At 43.2% G+C, this 22,911-nt stretch overlaps 1 protein-coding gene across 2 annotated transcripts in view; it reads left to right on the forward strand.

Annotated features, from left to right (window-relative positions):
- TCAF2 (TRPM8 channel associated factor 2) overlaps positions 1–19,781 on the forward strand; it is a 30,767-nt gene extending 10,986 nt beyond the window's left edge. Inside the window, exons 3-8 of one of the 2 annotated variants that reach the window (XM_032643880.1) lie at positions 8,962–9,953; positions 10,230–10,327; positions 11,237–11,450; positions 11,790–12,029; positions 13,536–13,873; positions 16,531–18,611. In XM_032643880.1, coding sequence (XP_032499771.1) covers positions 8,962–9,953; positions 10,230–10,327; positions 11,237–11,450; positions 11,790–12,029; positions 13,536–13,873; positions 16,531–16,785 — 2,137 coding nt within the window. In that variant the 3' untranslated portion in view covers positions 16,786–18,611. Of the gene's footprint in view, positions 1–8,961; positions 9,954–10,229; positions 10,328–11,236; positions 11,451–11,789; positions 12,030–13,535; positions 13,874–16,530 lie in introns of both variants that reach the window. The other variant, XM_032643881.1, reaches the window with a different exon arrangement.
- Positions 19,782–22,911: the final 3,130 nt, after the last annotated feature.

Here is a 22,911-nt window from a genome sequence, read left to right on the forward strand (position 1 = left end):
ACCAACCCCTTGTCTCCATCACACAATTCAGAATACTTCTTACACTCTTGTGATTTTTGTCCTGACTTTTTTGACATATATATTGACATATATTTATTTTGTTTTATTTTTGTCTTATATAAATTGTATCACCAAATTGTTAGCTTTTATTTTTAAAATTTTTACTCAAAAAAATGTTTTGGAACATCTGACCACGTTAGTTCTCAGAGGTCGCCCTGTTGTTTGTAACTGATAAATAGTAAGCTGTAGTATGATTAAATGCCAGGCTTTTATTTGCTCCTCCTTCATGGTACTGTGCACACCATCTTCCCACCCCTTCCCCAGGAACCATGTTGACAACCCAGGATGTCATCTTCCATAGTTTTCCTCAGGCCCATATAATCATTTCATATATAGTATATGTATACATATATGGGTGTGCACACATGTCTCTGTGTACATATGCATGCCTATGTGTATATATAAACACATATAAATACATATACACATATGTACTCCTGTATAAGTGAGAGGGTGAGTCCTTTTTCAGAAGAAAGGTGAGAGGCATTGCAGTTCAGAGGGCTGCTCTCAGCCCATTGCATGTTAATTTTACATGATTGCCCCCTCACTTCTGTGGCATGTCTTACTACCGCTAGGTAGTGCTTCCCACCGGACACCACACTAGGTGCTGTTGGAACTAGAGACACACAAGATATGGTCCTACCCCTGGGTAACTTTCTGATTCAGTTATCAGTGTTTTTAAAGTAAGCCCAAGGGGCTTCCCTGGTGGTGCAGTAGTTGAGAATCCACCCGCCAATGCAGGGGACACAGGTTCAAGCCCTGGTCCGGGAAGATCCCACATGCCACGGAACAACTAAGCCGTGCACCACAACTACTGAGCCTGCGCTCTAGAGCCCGCGAGCCACAATTACTGAAGTCCGCGTGCCTGGAGCCCATGCTCCGCAACAAGAGAAGCCACTGCAATGAGAAGCCCACGCACCACAACAAAGAGTAGCCCCCACTCGCTGCAACTAGAGAAAAGCCCGCGCGCAGCAACCAAGACCCAATGCAGCCAAAAATTAATTAATTAAAAACAAAAAAATAAGTCCAAGAATGTTAGGATACATCCAGACCAATTTTACAGATCACCTACCCCCAGAGTGTCCTGTGTGGATCAGTTTTCAGAATTGTGATTGTGTTAACGTCCTAGGGCTGCCATAACCAAGTACCACAGATTGGCTGGCTTAAACAGCAGAATTTTGTCATCACACCACTGAAGGCTAAAAATCTGGGATCAAGGGGTTGGCACGGTTGGTTCCTTCTGAGGTTGTGGGGAGAATAAGCTCCAGGCCACTCTCCTGCTTCTGGTGGTTTCCTGGCAACCTTTAGCCTTCCTTGGCTTGTAGAAGCATCACCCTGATCTCTGCCTTCATTTTTACATGGAGTTCTCCCTATGTGTGTGTGTGTCTGTGTCCAAATTTCCTCTTGTTATAAGGACACCAGTCATGGTGGATTAGGCCCACCGTATCCTAACTTAGCTAATTATATCTGCAATGATCCTATTTCCAAATAAGGTCACATTCTGAGGTTAGGACTTCAACAAATGAATTTGGAGGAGACACAACTCAACCCATAACCCTGTATACCCTTAATACTTTTAGGTAGTAAGGTCCCTGTCTATCAGATATGAAGTCTTTCATTATCAGATAAATATTCTGTGTGTATTTGTGTGCTTTATATACCCACTAACACGTGTTGAAGACTTACTATATATCAGGTACTATGTTAGCCAACTTAGGGACGTCGTCTTTATTGAATACTCCCAGACACAAGTGGTGGTAAGCAAGTGGTGGCTTGGAGAGGGGATGTAGATTTCACAGGCTCTTCCAGCTACTCTGCCAAGGGAGGAGGCAGGATCATCCTGACCAGTCAGAGCCAGAGTCCACCAATGACCTGCTCAGCTGGACAGCGGCAGTTACACATTTTCATAAGCACATGAGTGTAAACCTTCAGGTTCCCGGTCTCATTATCACACCTCTCCATAGTGAAGGTGTTTTATCAGTAGCTGGACTTCACAAAGTGCCCGTCAGAAGATTCTGGCAGAACACTTAGTGTGGAAGCTAAGCCTATAAACTAAGTGTTGTGGCTCAACGTCATTGCCCCACAAAGTAAGTCTTTAAGCCTCTACAGGTGGAAAAAAGGTACAAGCTAAACTGATGCCAGAAACCTTTTGACATTTGGCCATGTTAGTTGAAAACGGAATGACAAAATTAAAACGTGTGTCTCCATTTTCATGCTAAAGAGAAATTAAGGAGAAACTGTACAGGAGGAATTTTCTTCAGTAATGTTCTGCTACTTGAGTGACTAAACCTTTTTATTAACATTTGATTTTTATTATAAGACAAAGTTTTATAAAGGTAATTAAAATCATCTAAATCCCACTAGCCAAGACGATCACTGAGGACATTTTGATAAACATACTTTGGATAATGTTTCTCTGTCTGGTCTTGTGGATTTTGTTTTTTGTTTGTTTGTTTGTTCTTGGCAGTTTGTTGTGCAAAATGTGGCTTATTTAGAGCATAGTATATTAGAATCTGACTTAAAATTTTTTCTATGAAGCATTTTCCAGTAATTATTTTAATTGCCATATGATATGCTATCTACAGTTAACCATAACTTATTTAACCAATCTCCTGTCGCTTGACAAAGTATCTACAAATGGGTTTTAAAAATTCTTGAAATACAAAATCTTTCCTCAATTCATTACATTTTGACCATTTCTCAATAAGAAGTAGTAAATATGCTCATCAGATTTAAGTGACAATATTTTAACATCTTTATTGGAGTATAATTGCTTTACATTGTTGTGTTAGTTGCTGCTATATAACAAAGTGAATCAGCTATACGTATACATATGTCCCCATATCCCCTCCCTCTTGCATCTCCCTCCCACCCTCCCTATCCCACCCCTCTAGGTGGTCACAAAACATCGAGCTGATCTCCCATGAAATGCAGCTGCTTCCCACTAGCTAGCTATTTTACATTTGGTAGTGTATGTATGTCATTGCCACTCTCTCACTTCGTTTCAGCTTTCCCTTCCCACTCCCCATGTCCTCAAGTGCATTCTCTACATCTGCGACTTTATTCCTGTCCTACCCCTAGGTTCTTCAGAACCACTTTTTTTTTTTAAGATTCCATATATATGTGTCAGCATATGGTATTTGTTTTTCTTTTTCTGACTTACTTCACTCTGTGTAACAGACTCTAGGTCCGTCCGCCTGACTACAAATAACTCAATTTCGTTTCTTTTTATGGTTGAGTAATATTCCACTGTATATACATGCCACATCTTCTTTATCCATTCATTTGTCGATGGACACTTAGGTTGCTCCCATGTCCTGGCTATTGTAAATAGAGCTACAATGAACATTGTGGTACATGACTCTTTTTGAATTATGCTTTTCTCAGGGTATATGCCCAGTAGTGGGACTGCTGGGTCATATGGTAGTTCTATTTATAGTTTTTTAAGGAACCTCCGTACTGTTCTCCATAGTGGCTATATCAATTTACATTCCCACCAACAGTGCAAGAGGGTTCCCTTTTCTCCACACCCTCTTCAGCATTTATTGTTTGTAGATTTTTTGATGATGGCCATTCTGACTGGTGTGAGGTGATACCTCATTGTAGTTTTGATTTGCATTTCTCTCATGATTAGTGATGTTGAGCATCCTTTCATGTGTTTGTTGGCAATCTGTGTATCTTCTTTGAAGAAATATCTGTTTATGTCGTCTGCCCATTTTGGGGTTGGGTTGTTTGTTTTTTTGATACTGAGCTACATGAGCTGCTTGTATATTTTGGAGATAAATCCTTTGTCAGTTGCTTCATTTGCAAATATTTTCTCCCATTCTGAGGGTTGTCTTTTCATCTTGCTTATAGTTTCCTTTGCTGTGCAAAAGCTTTTAAGTTTCATTAGGTCCCATCTGTTTTTGTTTTTATTTCCATTTCTCTAGGACGCGGGTCAAAAAGGATCTTGCTGTGATTTATGTCATAGAGTGTCTGCCTATGTTTTCCTCTAAGAGTTTTATAGTGTATGGCCTTATATTTAAGTCTTTAATCCATTCTGAGTATATTTTTGTGTATGGTGTTAGGAAGTGTTCTAATTTCATTCTTTTACATGTAGCTGTCCAGTTTTCCCAGCACCACTTATTGAAGAGGCTGTCTTTTCTCAATTGTATATCCTTGCCTCCTTTATCAAAGATAAGGTGATCAAATGTGCGTGGGTTTACCTCTGGGCTTTCTATCCTATTCCATTGATCTATTTTTCTGTTTTTGTGCCAGTACCATACTGTCTTGATTACTGTAGCTTTGTAGTATAGTCTGAAGTCAGGGAGCCTGATTCCCTCAGCTCTGTTTTTCTTTCTCAAGATTGCTTTGGCTACCCGGGGTCATTTGTGTTTCCATACAAACTGTGCAATTGTTTGTTCTAGTTCTGTGAAAAATGCCAGTCTGTAGTTTGATAGGGATTGCACTGAATCTGTAGATTGCTTTGGGAAGTAGAGTCATTTTCACACTGCTGATTCTACCAATCCAAGAACATGGTATATCTCTCCATCTATTTGTATCATCTTTAATTTCTTTCATCAGTGTCTTATAGTTTTCTGCATACAGGTTTTCTGCCTCCTTAGGTAGGTTTATTGCTAGATATTTTTTTCTTTTTGTTGCAATGATAAATGGGGGTGCTTCCTTAATTTCTCTTTCAGATTTTTCATCATTAGTGTATAGGAATGCAAGAGATTTCTGTGCATTACCTTTGTATCCTGCTACTTTACCAAAGTCATTGATTAGTTCTAGTAGTTTTCTGGTAGCATCTTTAGGATTCTTATGTACAGTATCATGTCATCTGCAAACAGTGACAGTTTTACTTCTTCTTTTCTGATTTGGATTCCTTTTATTTCTTTTTCCACTCTGATTACTGTGGATAAAACTTCCAAAACTATGCTGAATAATAGTGGTAAGAGTGGGCACCCTTGTCTTGTTCCTGATCTTAGTGGAAATGGTTTCAGTTTTTCACCATTGAGGACGATGTTGGCTGTGGGTTTGTCATATATGGCCTTTATTATGTTGAGGTAAGTTCCCTCTGTGCCTACTTTCTGGAGGGTTTTTATCATAAATGGGTGTTTAATTTTGTCAAAAGCTTTTTCTGCATCTATTGAGATGATCATATGGTTTTTATCCTGCAATTTGTTAATATGGTGTATCACATTGATTGATTTGCATATATTGAAGAATCCTTGTATTCCTGGGATAAACCCCACTTGATCGTGGTGTATGATCCTTTTAATGTGCTGCTAGGTTCTGTTTGCTAGTATTTTGTTGAGGATTTTTGCATCTATGTTCATCAGTGATACTGGCCTGTAGTTTTCTTTTTTTGGTAACATCTTTGTCTGGTTTTGGTATTAGGGTGATGGTGGTCTCGTAGAATGAGTTTGGGAGTGTTCCTCCCTCTGCTGTATTTTTTTTTTTTTTTTTTTAGCTCTGCTGTATTTTGGAAGAGTTTGAGAAGGATCGGTGTTAGCTCTTCTCTAAATGTTTGATAGAATTCGCCTGTGAAGACATCTGGTCCTGGGCTTTTGTTCGTTGGAAGGTTTTTAATCCCAGTTTCAATTTCAGTGCTTGTGATTGGTCTGTTCATATTTTCTATTTCTTCCTGGTTCAGTCTCGGAAGGTTGTGCTTTTCTAAGAAATTGTCCATTTCTTCCAGGTTGTCCATTTTATTGGCATATAGTTGCTTGTAGTAATCTCTCATGATCCTTTGTATTTCTGCAGTGTCAGTTGTTACTTCTCCTTTTTCATTTCTAATTCTATTGATTAGGGTCTTCTCCCTTTTTTTCCTGATAAGTCTGGCTAATCGTTCATCAATTTTGCTTATCTTCTCAAAGAACCAGCTTTTAGTTTTATTGATCTTTGCTATTGTTTCCTTCATTTCTTTTTATTTCTGATCTGATCTTTATGATTTCTTTCCTTCTGCTAACTTTGAGGTTGTTTTGTTCTTCTTTCTCTAATTGCTTTAGGTGTAAGGTTAGGTTGTTTATTCGAGATGTTTCTTGTTTCTAGAGGTAGGATTGTATTGCTATAAACTTCCCTCTTAGAACTGTTTTTGTTGCATCCCATAGGTTTTGGGTCGTCATGTTTTCATTGTCATTTGTTTCTAGGTATTTTTTTGATTTCCTCTTTGATTTCTTCAGTGATCTCTTGGTTATTTAGTAGCGTATTGTTTAGCCTCCATGTGTTTGTATTTTTAACAGTTTTTTTCCTGTAACTGATATCCAGTCTCATAGCGTTGTGGTCAGAAAAGGTATCTGATACAATTACAATTTTCTTAAATTTACCAAGGCTTGATTTGTGACCCAAAATATGATCTCTCCTGGGGAATGTTCCATGAGCACTTGAGAAAAATGTGTATTCTGTTGTTTTTGGATGGAATGTCCTACAAATATCAATTAATTCCATCCTGTTTAATGTACCATTTAAACCTTGTGTTTCCTTATTTATTTTCATTTTGGTTGATCTGTCCATTGGTGAAAGTGGGGTGTTGAAGTCCCTACTATGATTGTGTTACTGTCGATTTTCCCTTTTATGGCTGTCAGCATTTGCCTTATGTATTAAGATGCTCCTATGTTGGGTGCATAAATATTTACAATTGTTATATCTTCTTCTTGGATCGAGCCCTTGATCATTATGTAGTGTCCTCCTTTGTCTCTTGTAATAGTCTTTATTTTAAAGTCTGTTTTGTCTGATATGAGAATTGCTACTCCAGTTTTCTTTTGATTTCCATTTGCATGGAATATCTTTTTACATCCCCTCAGTTTCAGTCTGTATGTGTCCCTAGTTCTGAAGTGGGTCTCTTGTAGACAACATATATATGGGTCTTGTTTTGTATCCATTCAGCCAGTCTAGGTCTTTTGGTTTGAGCATTTAGTCCATTTACATTTAAGGTAATTATCGATATGTATGTTCCTACTACCATTTTCTTAATTGTTTTGGGTTTGTTATTGTAGGTCTTTTCCTTGTCTTGTGTTTCCTGCCTAGAGAAGTTCCTTTAGCATTTATTGTAAAACTGGTTTGTTGGTGCAGAATTCTCGTAGCTTTTGCTTGTCTGTAAAGGTTTTAATTTCTCCGTCAAATCTGAGTGAGATCCTTGCTGGGTAGAGTAATCTTGGTTGTAGATTTTTTTCCTTCATCACTTTAAGTATGTCCTACCACTCCGTCCTGGCTTGCAGATTTCTGCTGAAAGATCAGCTGTTAACCTTATGGAGATTCATTTGTATGTTATTTGTTGCTTTTCCCTTGCTGCTTTTAATATTTGTTCTTTGTATTTAATTTTTGATAGTTTGATTAATATGTGTCTTGGCATGTTTCTCCTTGGATTTATCCTGTATGGGACTCTCTGTGTTTCCTGGACTTGACTATTTCCTTTCCCATGTTTGAGAAGTTTTCAACTATAATCTTTTCAAATATTTTCTCAGTCCCTTTCTGTCTTCTTTTCTGGGACCCCTGTAATTCGAATGTTGGTACATTTAATGTTGTCCCCGAGGTCTCTGAGACAATCCTCAATTCTTTTCATTCTTTTTTCTTTATTCTGCTCCGCTGTAGTTATTTCCACTCTTTTATCTTCCAGGTCACTTACCCGTTCTTCTGCCTCAGTTATTCTGCTATTGATTCCTTCTAGAGAATTTTAAATTTCATTTATTGTGTTGTTCATCATTGTTTGTTTGCTCTTTAGTTCTTCTAGGTCCTTATTAAATATTTCTTGTATTATCTCCATTCTATTACCAAGATTTTGGATCATCTTTACTATCATTAGTCTGAATTCATTTTCAAGTAGGCTGCCTATTTCCTCTTCATTTGTTTGGTCGGGTGGGTTTTTACCTTGCTCCTTCATGTGCTGCATATGTCTCTGTCTTCTCATTTTGCTTAACTTACTGTGTTTGGGGTCTCCTTTTCGCAGGCTGCATGTTCGTAATTCCCATTTTTTTTTGGTGTCTGCCCCCTGTGGGTAAGGTTGGTTTAGTGGCTTGTGTAGGCTTCCTGGTGGTGGGAACTGGTGCCTGTCTTCTGGTGCATGCAGCTGGATCCTGACTTTCTGGTGGGCTGAACCGCATCCGGTGGTGTGTCTTGGGTGTCTGTGAACTTAGTATGATTTTAGGCAGCCTCTTTGCTAATGGGTGGGGTTGTGTTCCTTTTTGCTAGGTGTTTGGCATGGGGTGTCCAGCACTGGAGCTTGCTGGTCATTGAGTGGAGCTGGGTCTTAGCACTGAGACGGAGATCTCTGGAACAGCTCTCACTGATTGATATTACGTGGGGCCAGAAGGTCTCTGGTGGACCAATGTCCGGAATTCGGCTCTCCCACCTCAGAGGCTCAGGCCTGACACCCGGCCGGAGCACCAGACCCTGTCAGCCACACGGCGGGAGTGCCTTCAGAGTCGGAGGCGGTGGCCTGCAGTGGCTGTCCTTCTGCGCTGCACATTAGAATCACCTAAGTGACAGTTTTTAAAAGGAGTGAGTTTGTATAAATCTTCAAGTGTAGTATTAAATAGTTTACTTGTAACATGTTCCTGGATCAGTGCTAGCATGTGGAGAGGGGGATTTGATTTTTACTGCCTTCTTTTACAGAAATGTTACTCTGAAAAATGTCTAAGTAGGACTACTTTCTCTAAGAATAACAGATCCATTTTTCTAACAATTCATTTATACGTTCAGTAACAGGCAGACTTCGGAGATACTGCGAGTTCAGTTCCAGACCACTGCAGTAAAGCGAGTCACACGAGTGATTTCAAATCTCAAATCTTAGCAAGAATAAGAAGATTGGCATGAACTGTGTATCTTTGTACCCACACAGATTGCTCTATTCAGTGAGCTCATTTCAGTGGTTCACTCACTGACTATAGCCCCTTTGTTCCTTTTCCTTTGTCTCTTTTCCAGGTTTGGGGAGAATCTCGGGCAGGATCAGCAGGAGCTCCTGGAAGGGATCTCAGAGCTGGACATCAAAACAGGGGGAATCCCCTCGCAGCTGCTGGTGCATGGGGCCCTGGCCTTCCCCCTGGGCTTAGATGCCTCTCTCGGCTGCTTCCTGGCAGCTGCCCGCTATGGCCGGGGCCGCGTGGTTCTGGCTGCCCACGAGGGCATGCTCTGTACGCCCAAGATGGGGCCCTTTTTGCTCAATGCTGTGCACTGGCTGGCCAGAGGCCAGACGAGCAAAGTTGGGGTGAACACGTGTCTAAAAAATCTGTGTGCCCTGCTGTCAGAGCATGGCCTGGAATGCAGTCTGGAGCCCCACCTGACTGCTGACTTGAGTGTCTACTGCTGTGTGGCTTACAGTGACAAGGAGGCTAAGCAGCTGCAGGAGTTTGTGGCTGAGGGTGGGGGCTTGCTGATCGGGGGCCAGGCCTGGTGGTGGGCCTCCCAGAACCCCGGCCGCTCCACTTTGGCTAGTTTCCCTGGTAACGTCATACTCAACTGCTTTGGCCTCAGTATCCTAGCTCGGACTCTGGACCCAGGCTGTTTCCCTGTCCCTACCCCTGAGAAGCAGAGCTACCACTTCCGCAAGGCACTGTCTGAATTCCAGCTTATCGTGAACCACGGGGGTGGGAACCTGGAAAAGAGCTGGCTGGCCAAACTGGGAGCAGATGCAGCAGGCTTCCTGCAGATCCCCGCAGAGGGGGTCCCTGCTTATGTCTCCTTGCACCGGCTCCTGAGGAAGATGCTGCATCTGTCGGGGCTCCCAGCTGTGAGCAGGGAAAAGCCAGTTGCCAGTGACTCCTATGAGGCTGCCCTGCTCTGCCTGGCCACGGAGCTGGCACGCTCCGGCACAGACTGCTCTCAGCTGGCACAGGGGCTTGGAACCTGGTCTTGCAGCTCCAGTTCGTACCCCTCAGAACACGCCATCACAGTGGAGATCGATGGAAGCAACCCAGGTACAGAATGAGGGACCTGGGGGAAGGTGGGGCTAGCGAGATTTGCACGACATTGCAGGTGCTGAAGCTCAGGTAGGCCAGCTCCATTCTCTAACAGGTACTTCCCAGGAGACGGGGGTTGGGGTTCTGCTCAGGGATTAGGTGGGATGGATGCAAGAAGCATGGATGAGATGAGGTGCGCAGGGCAGGGCTGCACCTCTGGGAGGGGCTGTGAGGTTCCAGGTGGGTTGGAGTCAGGTGGGGGAATAACTCAGCCCTTCCTATGGCTTTTGTCAGGCAGCGGTGATTCCTGGGTGAGTACAGGGCTCTACCTCCCAAATGGACAAAATGCAGAAGTCTCCTTGTCTGAAGCTGCGGTTTTTGCTGGCCTGAAGGTAAGGCCAGAACGCCACTGCCACATCTCAGAGCCACAGGGCTTCATTCTCATCCAGCTCGCGACACTTCTTCCAGGAGTGCAGGAAGGCATTGTTCTGCCCACGTTACAGATTTCACAGATGAAACAGCTAAGTTTCAGGGAGCCTAAGGGAGTGACTGAAGATGCCAGAGCTCCTAACATCAGATCCAGTCCTCAAACACAAGCCCTCAGGTTTCCACCTCCCGACAGGGCTGTGAGGCGAAGGAGCGCCTGTTACCTATTCGGAACCTCACTCATTTCTCCAACGCGGCCTTTCTGGGTTTTACCTCTTCACCCTGACTGCTGAAGGGTGTACTTAACCCCGTCACTCACAAAAACAGGCTGTCATGCAGAAGTAAAATTCTTCCCGCCTCAATTTTGAGGGTCACTTCCTACCATAGTAAGGGTCTCTTTTGGGTTCGTCTCCTTTCTCAAGCTCACTTACATTAAACCTAAGAAAAGCAGTCACAGGACTCCAGACAAAATGCACTCCATCTACCTGACCAGGAGGGGAGGCTGAGACAAAGGGGGAAGACAGAACCAGTTCTCCCCCGTCACCCCATATCCCACTGCCTCTGGATAGGCCTCCAGTCTGTGCACAAAGGGCAGATGAAGATTCCCTCTACCTCATTCCCAGCATCGGAATCACCTTAGGGGCTTGAACCCTGGAGCGAGAGCCCAGGTTCTGCCTGGTACAGAGGCACCACGGGACCCTAGTCAATATCAGCCTCAGGGTTATGCCTGGTCTGCCTGATCGTGGTCCATTGTGGAGCTGCTTAAATCCCTAGAAAAATGATTCTGCGTACCTTTCAGTCCATATGGTTTTTGGAGTGCTAAAAGCTCACAGTACCACACACCCACAGCACACATGGTGGAATCGCCTCTCCAGGTACAGATTGGCTGCCACACCGATGACCTGACGAGTGCCAGCAAGCTGTCTCGAGCCCCTGTGGTAACTCACCAGTGCTGCATGGATAGGACCAAACTGTCAGTCTCCTGCCTCTGGGGTGGCCTTCTCTATGTCATCGTGCCCAAGGGCAGTAAACTGGGCCCCGTGTCCGTCACCATCAAGAGGGCTGTGCCTGCCCCATATTACAGGCTGGGTGAGTGGACTGAACGTGGAGGGGAGTGGGAGAGCCGGGGGTGCTGTGGTGTTGATGGGCTTGTTGAAGGAGGGGAGGGAAGAGGATTGGTGGACAAGAGGAGGAGGGACTGTCTGAGGTGCCAGTGGAGGTAGGAGATGAGGGACTCCCTGTGTCCATGGAGACGTCCGGGCAGAACAGAGGGAAGGGTCTGGGGGCCTGTCCTTCACTTCACAGCACATAGACCCACATGATAGTAGTTCATCATTTCACTGTCCTCCTCCTGGAGTTCCAGTTGTGTTTTTCAGCTCAAGGAAAGTTGAGGAAGTGGGTGACAGGTTCCATGCCCTTTATTCCCAGGTAAGACATCCCTGGAGGAGTGGAAGAGGCGTATCCAGGAGAGCACAGCTCCCTGGGGAGAGCTGGCAACAGACAACATCATCTTGACGGTGCCAACTGCAGACCTCCAGGCCCTGGAGGACCCCGAATCTTTACTCCACCTCTGGGATGAGATGATGCGGGCTATAGCCAGGCTGGCAGCCCAGCCCTTTCCTTTCCTCCGTCCAGAGAGGATTGTTGCTGATGTGCAGATCTCAGCCGGTAGGTGCTCCAGAGGGATGCTCCTAGTCTGTGGACACCATTTATTTATTATTTTGCCTTTTTTTGGCCCGTAGTTTTTTATTTTTATTTTTTGTAATGTCTTTGTCTGGTTCTGGTATCAGGGTGACGGCGGCTTCATAGAATGGCTTTGGGAGTGTTCTATCCTCTTCCATCTTTTGGAAGAGTTTGAGAAGGATTGGTATAAGTTCTGCTTTGTATGTTTGGTAGAATTTCCCTGTGAAGCCGTCCAGTCCTGGACTTTTGTTTGTAGGGAGTTTTTTAAATTACAGGTTCTATTTCACTTCTAGCAATTGGTCTGTTCAAATTATCTGTTTTTTCTTGACTCAATTTGGGCAGGCCGTGTGTTTCTAGAAACTCATCCATTTCTTCTAGGTTGTCCAATTTGTTGGCATATAACTGTTCATAGTATCCTCTTGTGATTTTCTGTATCTCTGTGGTATCAGTTGTTATTTCTCCTCTTTCATTTATTATTTTGTTTATTGGAGTCCCCTCTCTTTTCTTCTTGTGAGCCTGGCCAGGGTTTGTTGATTTTGTTTATCCTTTCAAAAAACCGGCTGTTGGTTTTACTGATCTTTTCTATTGTTTTTTTAATCTCTATTTATTCCCTGTCTGATCTTTATTTCCTTCCTTCTGCTGACATCTATTTTGCCTTTTTTAAACGTCCAATATGCGTAAGGCATAATTTTACCAGTAAAGTAAGGGAAAAAAAGATGTTCAAGACATGGACTTTGATGGAGATGAAAAGATGTTTACATGTGAAAAGGTAAATCATGTTCATTTAAAGCGTAAGATTTCACAGGAGGGAGAACAGTCTCAGAAAAATTGGTACCAGGAGTTCAAGATGGCAGTGAGCGTTGTTTCAAGGAGAGTTTAAAACAGAAATATCTCCTTCAAACGTGTTGGCAATGAAAAGAGAGAGTAAAGAGGTTTATGTTAAGTATTCAGTGGTTTAGAGGAAAGAAGGCCATCTTAAAAAAAAAAAAAAAAAAAAAACACGGATATCTGGTTCCAACATGTGGAAAATTCCTCTGGACCTGTTTTCTAATCTTCAAAAAACCACAAGATTTTCACTGTTAAAAAGTATAACTCTGGCCAACAGTAGCGTACACAGGAGAAGAAACGGCACTGCCCTAGCCTCAGGGATCTCAAATTCAGACACAGGACCTAATGTCGTAGACTCACATGCAAAGAAAACTCACACAAAAGGAAGCACTGAATTATAGTGAGAATGACTATATAAAGTGTTAACATTTGGGGGGCCAGAGAGAAGGCGAAGCATAACTCCAGTGTGGAGGCCGGGAAGAAGGGTCGGGACTCTTCAGACCAAGTCAGAGAAAGCATCTGCTTTCCAATCAGCATGGAGATTCTGGAATTATGGTAGCAGCCAGGATGGCGAGAAAAAGTTACACCATGGAGAGGAATGAAGTGAGATGGGTTTGGGTGGACCACGCCCACCATGCCTCACTCTTCCTTTTGCGTTCCCAGGCTGGATGCACTCAGGATACCCTATCATGTGCCACCTGCAGTCGGTGCAGGAGCTCATCAGTGAGATGGGCATGAGAAGCAGAGGTCTGTGGGGAGCCATCCACGAGCTGGGCCACAACCAGCAGCGGCACGGGTGGGAGTTCCCCCCACACACCACCGAGGCCACCTGTAACCTCTGGTCAGTCTATGTGCACGAGACGGTCCTGCACATCCCCAGGGCTCAGGCCCACCCAGCTCTGAGCCCTCCAGAACGAGAGAAAAGGATCAAAACACACCTGGGAAAGGGAGCGCCCCTGAACGACTGGAATGTGTGGACAGCTCTGGAAACGTATCTAAAGGTACTGAACAGAAATTCAGGGAGATGGGGGCCACTAGACCCTCAGTCGTGTAGCATCCTGAACCCCAGGAGCTCTCCAACTCCTTCACCACCCCTATCAGCCTGGGCCCACCACCTCCCCTGGCTGCATGGCGGTGCTTCTCAGGTCATACACCTCTAAGATGGAGATAATGATGCCTGTCCCACTCAGGTACTGTGGTTTTGTGATGATATGTAAGAGGAAATGAAAACTACTGTGAAAAGAAAATAAGTAGAGAATGTAGTCTCTGGGTATATCGGTCAAGAGCAGAAGCTCTGAGTGAGACACTCCTGAGACTGAGTCAAAGCGCTCCCACTCATTCGTCCGTCCTTTGTCCCCAGGTAGGTGCCTTGGAAATGCTGTGATCATTTTGCTTTGCTTTGTTTTCCCTCACCTTAGTTTTATGCGTCAAGTGAGTGTTGCATCCCTTCATAATTACAGTGATGTGTTAGGGGCAACTCCATTACAAGAAGGCCTCTTAGGAGGTAAATCTGTCAATGTGATTCTCAAATTTCCATCACCCATTTGATCCCAAAATGTCTTTAGAATGAATAAGTAAATAACCAACCCAACAGAGGAACACCGAAGTCCCAAAGTGAGTCGATTTCCTATGAAATAAGCATAAATCCCTTTCCCCTCCCCTATCCTGCTTTGAATTTTTATATTTTCAAGTTGTCAGAGCCACTCCCCATATCAGATCTCCTATACTGTCTACCATGACTCTTTAGATAGTGGGTATTGCCCACTTTTTACAGGCACATACTGAGTTAGAGAGTTTAAGCATCCTGTCCAATGTCACACATTTAAATGATGGAACCAGAACCTAAAATCAGGAGCTAATGACAAGCCCAGGCTTTTGCACTTCTGAACCCTCCCTCTGATTTCTTTTTCTTTTTTCACTCATTTTCTGAAGAGTGAGTGTGAGACAGCCCCAGTCAATGAGATAACTGTGCAGCATCAGCCCAGGATTCTAGAGCCAGTCTGAGGGTCTACAGGGAAAGAGACCTTACATGGTAGTTGCCACTGAAGTGTAAGGCAAAGCTCTAATTCCACCCTACCTACTGACCCACTCACCATGAATATCATTTTGCAAAAGCTTTGGGGAGACCCCTCACCTTGGAGCCTGAGACTTGGTCCCAGGACAGAGAGATACCTTCTGTTTTCTTCACCTGTGGGAGGTCTGCTCGCCATCATTCCTCCTGCTGTTGCCTTAGCGTAGATCCTCAGGATCCTCTTCTGTTTTAAAAGCCTCCTCAGTTTTTCCAGCATCTCGCTTCAACCACCTATAATCCATCTTCCACACCACTTCCAGAATAATCTGAATATTCCATGTTTAAGCTCGTCAAGTGTTCTCCTTCACACACAGAATAAAATGGAAGCTGCTTAGCTGGGTGCAGAAGGCCCTTTATCATCAGGCTTTGGCCAACACCTCCATCTCCATCTCCCAATTTCCTGTCTCCATAATTATCCTGCAGTTTACCGAGCTGCTTCCCGCTATGAACACATCTTGCTGTTTTTGTTCCTATACCTCCTCACGTTTCCTTCCTGCAGCTGCAACGTGCTTGAACACCTTGTCTGTTACCTGCCAAGTCACCTGTCAAAATCCAGCTCTCTTGTCCTCTTCTCCCGACATCATCTCCTTGACAAGCCAACTTTTTTTGTCATTTGTTTACTTACAAGTCTGTCTCTCCCATTGACCAGTGACCTCCAGATAAACAAGAGCCTTAATCATTTTGCCTAGAAATACCTGGCACATTGTAGATATTTTTTAATGTTGTATGTGTGATAAATGTTTAATTTGTGGATTACTAATTAAGAGAGACGAGCAGGACGATTGTCAAAGGCCAAGCAGTGAGAGCACAACAGTGAGGTCAGAGGGAGGCTGATCAAAATGCCGTCTGTCCTCGGGCTTCTACACCTCAGAGTCAGAGGATTCTCCTCCATAAAAGGGGTGGTCTGGGAAACCTCAAGATCCCTGCTACTTTTAAACCTCTATAATCTTGGCAAGAGTCTCCTGCCCATGGCTTTCAGGTGGGCTGTTCCCTATAAAGTATGAGTCACTCTCATTTTGAGCTCCTTGTGACATACCTGCTTCTTCCTTGTTTTGTCCCAAAGGCAGTGTTCCACAGAGAAAAACAGTAGCCTTGAAAATAGTCACAGCTCTGAGACGGCTGAAAAAGAGAAAAAAACAAGGGCTTTATTCTGTCTGGAAGGTTTTATTATGTCTGGAAGGTGTCAGAAGTTCCCAGATTTTGGCTCCCAAAATCCCCATCTCAGTCAGGCTCAAACCTGTCTGATGCCCGGGAAACACTTAGGAACTGGGGATATAATTTTTTTAAATAGGGATATAATGATAACTGTCATTTATTGAGTATTTACCTCTTTTCAGCCATTAGGGTCTTCATGTAGTCCCCTACTACATTCAGGGAGTACAGAGTTTGTGGCCAAGGAGTGGAATGAGCCAGTAAGATTGTGTTTATGTGCAGGGTTGAGATGGGGAGATAAGGGCAAGCAAAGAAGTGAAGCTGGTGAATGATTAAGGGGAAGAAATCACCAGAAATGAGATGCACTCATGAACACGCATGTTGCAGGTATTTTCACAAACTTGTACCTCATCCTGCCCCTTCCTTCTCTTCCAGCTCCAGGAGGCCTTTGGATGGGAGCCATTCACCCAGCTCTTTGCTGAGTACCAGACCCTCTCTGACATCCCCAAAGACAACACTGGCAAGATGAATCTGTGGGTGAAGAAGTTCTCTGGAAGGGTACAGAAGAATCTGGCTCCTTTCTTCGAGGCCTGGGGCTGGCCTGTCCAGAAGGAAGTGGCTGCGAGCCTGGCCTGTCTGCCTGAGTGGCAGGAAAACCCCATGCAGACGTACATCCAGACTGAGGGCTAAAAGATGTGCACAAAGGGGTGTGTGTGCAGGACGGGGGGTGATCACTCACCAACTCTGCCACCCTCTTTCTTGCCTAGTGTACCTTGAGCCTGAATCCTACTTCCTACCTGTCCTCAGGAAGGCCTTTAAGGTCCTAAGACAAAACGGGACCAACTTTCTCAGGCTGCTGTGCTGCTTTTATTGTTTCTCTACTGGTACTCTTGCTCTCATCAAGAGACTTGCTTCACCATCCTCATCCTCCAGAAGAGGATGTTTCATCTTGGCATTTTGAGTTTCTGCAGGCTCTTTGCTTCTATTTATGACCGGTAGCTCTAAAGACCATGGATTCCATTATAATCTGATATCACTCCCTCACCCCAGCCAGCCCTGAACAAAGCTCTTAACTTCTGCTTTGAGAAGCTTTCTAACAGCAAGCGAGACAGGCTGGTATAATGGAGAGAGCCCTGAACCAGCTTCGGTTCTATGGAAAATCACTAAACTCCGTCTGCATTTGGATTCTTATCCATGACATGGGATAAAAATCTATTGTTTGATGATGGTGAACGTCTTTGAACACAACCTGCAGACGCATAGAAGGGAGCTCTTCAGCTTTCACCAGGCCCCACAGTAGCCTGTCTGCCCACTTTCGCGTGGACAACCTGAACACTGAATCTCCCTTCAGAGTCAACCTCCCTGAGGTCAGCATTCAGTCCTTGTGTGAGAGTATTTAGTGAACACCAGTGTTGTTCCCAGACATGGTATCAATGATAGTCCTCAAGATCCTAGCCCATCCTATGTGTCCTTTCTTCTGCCTCTGGAAAGATTCTTGGGTATAACCTAACCCCAAGAATGTGGTATGAACTCAAACTGGAGGTTACAAAGCTACTGGGGTTTGGTCTTCTTGGTTAGTTTCATCTTCGAGTACATTTGCTTCGACCAAAGGAAAAAATCATTCCAGCAGCCCTACCAACTCCATAAGCCCATTGGTTCTTAGCACAAAACAGGTGTCTGACTCCTCTGGTCACCTTGGAATCAAGGCACTGTCAGTTATCGACAGCTACTGTGCTGAGAGGGCCATGGCCAGGACAGGCTCCAACGGAACAGGATTCCTGAGTGCAGCAGACCGAATTAACCCACACTCACTTATTACCCCACAAACCAGCATCCCCAAGCTTTCTCATAATCTCATTCTGAGATTATATCCATGGCTCTTTGGCTGGGTGGCATTCCAATTAGAGATGCATCCTCAGGATTAATGGGGTGTACATCTACCCATTTTCCTCTAGCTCGCTTTTAAACCATATTTTTGTTGTTTTCAATATCATTCCATTAGCTTTGTTGAGACTAGAGAGACTCCTCAGGTGGAGAACTAACCTAGGGAATGTCTTCTTCTGAATCCCATCAGCACATCCTTCTCCCAATTCTAGGATAATTTCCTTCTATTTCACTAGTGTCCTTCGTCAGGTGCTTTTCACATGAAAAGTACTCAGTAAATATTTGTTAATTGAAAGAACAGTAAAGACACCTAACACATAATGAACAGTCTTTATGTCCCAGACATTGTGTGAGGTATTTCCTATGAGTTATCTTACGGATATTATTATCCCATTTCATAGACGAGAAAATGAACACTTAAGGATATTAACTAGCTTCTGAAGTCACAAAGCTAGTAAGAGGAAGCGTCGGGGCTTGACCGAAGCCCACAGCAATGAAAAAACTGTAGAGCTTGTCTCCAAGAATGATTTTCAATTTAGACACAAATTCACCAAGAAAATGGAAGTTCAACTAAGTTCTGACTTATGCCATGCTCACTATTGAATTTTTATTAAATATAAAATGTAACCTCTAAGAAAATATTGGTACCTGATTTTCTGGTTGTCTCAGCATGTGATTAGCTTCCCTATAGGTAGAGAAAGGATTTGAGCCCAGGCAACTCAACTCCAGAACTGGTGTTCTTACCCGTGATGCTAGGGATGAGTAAATGAATGGATAATGCTGGGTTTAAGAGGTTGCCAAAGAGACAAAGACAAAACCTGACTTTTCCCCACATTCTCTGTAGTGGAAGTTGGAGCCCTTCTCCCTCTTACAGAGAGACTGTGGCTCTGCCGCTTGTTTCTAAGTTCAGAATTAATTGCGTGTACCTGTGACACTCTCAGAGTATTCTGTATTCCAGAGCGAACTTGCTCCGAAGGATGTCTATGCAGGTCCGGTGAATGCCATTTGCCAGGGAACTGTTATAAGTGCTTTTTATTTGTTTATCCTCACAACAGTCCTATGGAATAAGTACTATGACTGTCTCCATTTTTCAGAGAAAGAAGCAGAGATACAGGGGTAGCAAGTTGTGAAACCACATTTCCGTCCCTGGAAGTTGGACTCAGGACGCACGCTTTAGCCCGCACACTATATACTACCGTATACTATATTACTGGGTCTGCCACCGCCTGCAGCTCTACATGCATGGAACTATGTGTATGGCTACTGCGTCACAAATGACCACATAAAAACTACTAAAAACCAAACAGACTACTTCTAGTTACTCAAACAGGAATTATTTAACCATAAGGGTCATGCATCTAAGGCACACATCCCTCAATACCAAGACCCTGCCCTACCAAGTCTGAAAGGTTTTAAAGATCCTATGCTTCAAATAACAACTTCGTGGAGTCCTGGAGGAAGCTTGTCTTAACCTCAGGGCTTGTATCCAAGTGTCCTTTGCTCATTCTTAAGGATACCCAAACTTCCATCCTCATGCCTGAGACTGTTATTAGACAAAGGAGCCCATGCATTCTTATAGGTTACTAGATCGAATATCTGAAATACCGAAATTTCTAGCAAATTGAATAATTTTCTAAGGAAAGAAATCACCATAGGATACTTCAGGGAAGTAGTAATGGCTACCTTAAAGTTTTAAAGGAGATTAAAAAGGACTATACCTCTATCTTATCTCCCCTGAGCACAAGATACCAGCAACTTATTAGAAGAATGGACAATTTCAAAAAATTAAAGCATTAGTGGTTGGTCACACTAAATGGAACCACAACACCTCATACTTGTGGCAAATACTGTTGAAATAAAATAACAAGCACTTCTAAAGGGGATTAAAGTGATCTTCTATCTTGACTAAATCTCTGGCATTGTACATTCCCTGGTCGCCTATGTTGCTCTTTGTCTCCCCCTTATGGCCACCTAGAAAACCTTACAGCTCCTGACCATCAATTGTAACAGCGTAATTATTCCCATGGAGGCAAACTCTGTTTCTGTCTTAGTTTTAGTTTAAAAGACATATTCATGTGACTCTTCCCATGAAGAAACAGATTGGTCAATATGCTCTCCACTTTTAATATCCATAAAAAAACCACCCAAATCAATTTGCTTCAACTGAAATGGAAACAAACTCATCTACTCTTTAGCTCGTAACGTTGTCAAAATGGATTTAGATTCTTGGCATACAAAAGAGTTACTGCCGTTATCAATTACACATATGAAGTTTTAGTTAACACTTTTTACTAAATTTATGATTTTCATAAAATAAATGATTATCAGAACAAGCCCAAGAGGCTTCCCAAAATATACCTTTGGGGCCATCCAGACCACAGAGAAATATTCTCCCAAAATAAACATTACCTTTCTCTCATTTACACTAGCTCTTGTAAGAAAGAGGTACAAAGATTAGTAGCCTTATAACTAGTGGTAGCCCATTCAAGATTTGGGTAGGCTTCTCCAGCCTAATGCTTTGGGACATGTGTAAATTAGTGACCTCCCACTGGGGAAAAGAAGTAGTAAGATGTTTACAAGCTTTTCAGGTCACAGTACAAGCTGCCTTTCCATTTGTCTCATGCCACACAGAAAAGGAAACTTGGCCGCTTGGTGCCTCTAAGGGCCAATTTTTGGGGAAAAAAAGTTACTCACAGAAGGACGTCAAGTGCTATAAACTACTTATTAAAAATTGAGTAATGGGGCTTCCCTGGTGGCGCAGTGGTTAAGAATCCACCTGCCAATGCAGGGGACACGGGTTCGAACCCTGGTCCAGGAAGAGCCCACATGCTGAGGAGCATCTAAGCCTGTGTGCCACAACTACTGAGCCTGTGCTCTAGAGCCCGCGAGCCACAACTACTGAGCCCGGCGCCTAGAGCCCTTGCTCCACAACAAGAGAAGCCACCGCAATGAGAAGGCCACGCACCGCAACGAAGAGTAGCACCCGCTCGCCACAACTAGAGAAAGCCCACGCGCAGCAACAAAGACCCAACGCAGTCAAAAATAAATAAATAAAATAAATAAATATATATATTTTTAAAAATTGAGTAACGAAAATATCTCCAGCCACAGGACAATTAAGGCTAATGAGACCTCTGCCAAAAAAATGTCCAAGTACATCTGGAAATAAATTCATGAGGAGTTTCCTCCATGTCTCGGTCATTCATCACCTCATCAAAACAGGATCCATGACCAGGGAGTTCTAACACTACTCTTAAGAGCAGAGTTCTGACCTCATGGGTCTTTAGTTTTGATTCTCTGTTCTCCAACTTTTTGTCAAGAACTTTGTGGCCCTGCTTAAGACAGCACTGAAAGCAACATCTATGTCCTGCCCAAAGATCTTGAAAGGCTGCAGAATCAAATGTTTAGGTGCAAAGAAAATTCCTGCACCACCTCCAACGATCTGGGACCTGGGGTCAAGCGCTAGTGTGGGGGACAATTAGTATACTGGATCCAAACTAATATGGAACAAGTAAATCTGAAAAGCGCTGGTCAAATATACAGATTAAGTACAATTTTAGTCTCATATATTGATACCAACCAAATATACATAAAAATGTGTGTGTGTGTATATATATATGAAAAGATTCTAAGCAGAATTATGCAGTGGATATCTTAATCAGAACTCATGTTCTAGGGAGCTCTAGCTATTCCTCTAGTGGCAAGAAATTGATGTATGAATGTGAATAGCTGGTTGCCCTTACAAGGATCTGAGTCAATGTATTCCTTTAATTGTTACCAAAATCCTACACTCAAGTGGAAAAGGACAAAGAAGAACAGATAGTACTGAGGGAGATTCTACTCTATTTTTCTTTGTCTTTACTTGAAGCAAGACTCCTTGATGTACACAGTTCTCAGTTTAAGGCAACAGTGATTTAAATTAATTTGACTAGGCTATTATGATTTCCTATCAAAAATACTCAAACCTCTTGGGAACCCCTCCAGAGATAATGAGACCTTGGAGTAGGGGCTGGGAGTTGGGATATAGTCTTAAGACATTTAAAGATCAAATTTAGAGGAAACATGGAAATTCTTTGAATCTGTGCTAGGGACAGACAATTTGAATGAAGAAGCAATCAGATACAACTGAGAAGCAAGTAGGACTTTTATCTTTACTTGCCATAATCCTGTTGTTGTAATACAGACTTTAACAATGGGGGGAAAAGTATTTTTATGAACACTGTCATGATTTCTACACAAGTTATAATGTGCTCTAATAACTAAATTTGGAGTTTTTAGAGTCACAATAAGCAACCCAACAATACTCTTATTATTATGAAATGCATCATGCTCACAAAAAAATTGCATAAAACATATGCACAATTCAAATAATAATTGTAGGAGGTGTGGCCAAGATGGCAGAGCAGGAAGACCCTGAGCTCACCTCCTCCCATGAGCACACCAAAATTACACTATTTACAGAGCACCTATCAATGAGAATGACCTTAAGTATAGCAGAAAAGATTTTCCACAACTAAAGCTGTAAAGAGGAACCACAGGATGGGGAGGCGGGGTGGAGATGCAGTATAGTCAACACCCACACCCCGGGTAGAAGACCCCTGAATGAAAGGATAACCACAACTGCAGAGGCTCTCTCAAAAGAGCGAGGGGTTCAAGCGGCCAGGGGTCCTGCACTGGGAAGATGAGCCCCAAAACATCTGGCTTTTAGGCCTGTGGGGCCTGTGCACAGGAGAGCCAGTGAGCTGTAGGAAACAGTGACTGCTTTTAAACCACTCATGCAAAATCTCACATGTTCAGAGATCCAGCACAGAGGTTACTAATGAGGTCGAACAGTTTCCATACATTAATTAGACATTTAGATGTTTTTTTTTTTGGTTTTGTTTTTGTTTTTGAAGTGCCCATTTAAGTCTCTCATGCATTTTTCTGTTGGAT

This window comes from Phocoena sinus, chromosome 9, assembly GCF_008692025.1.
Source record: "Phocoena sinus isolate mPhoSin1 chromosome 9, mPhoSin1.pri, whole genome shotgun sequence".
NCBI classification, from domain to species: Eukaryota; Metazoa; Chordata; class Mammalia; order Artiodactyla; family Phocoenidae; genus Phocoena; species Phocoena sinus.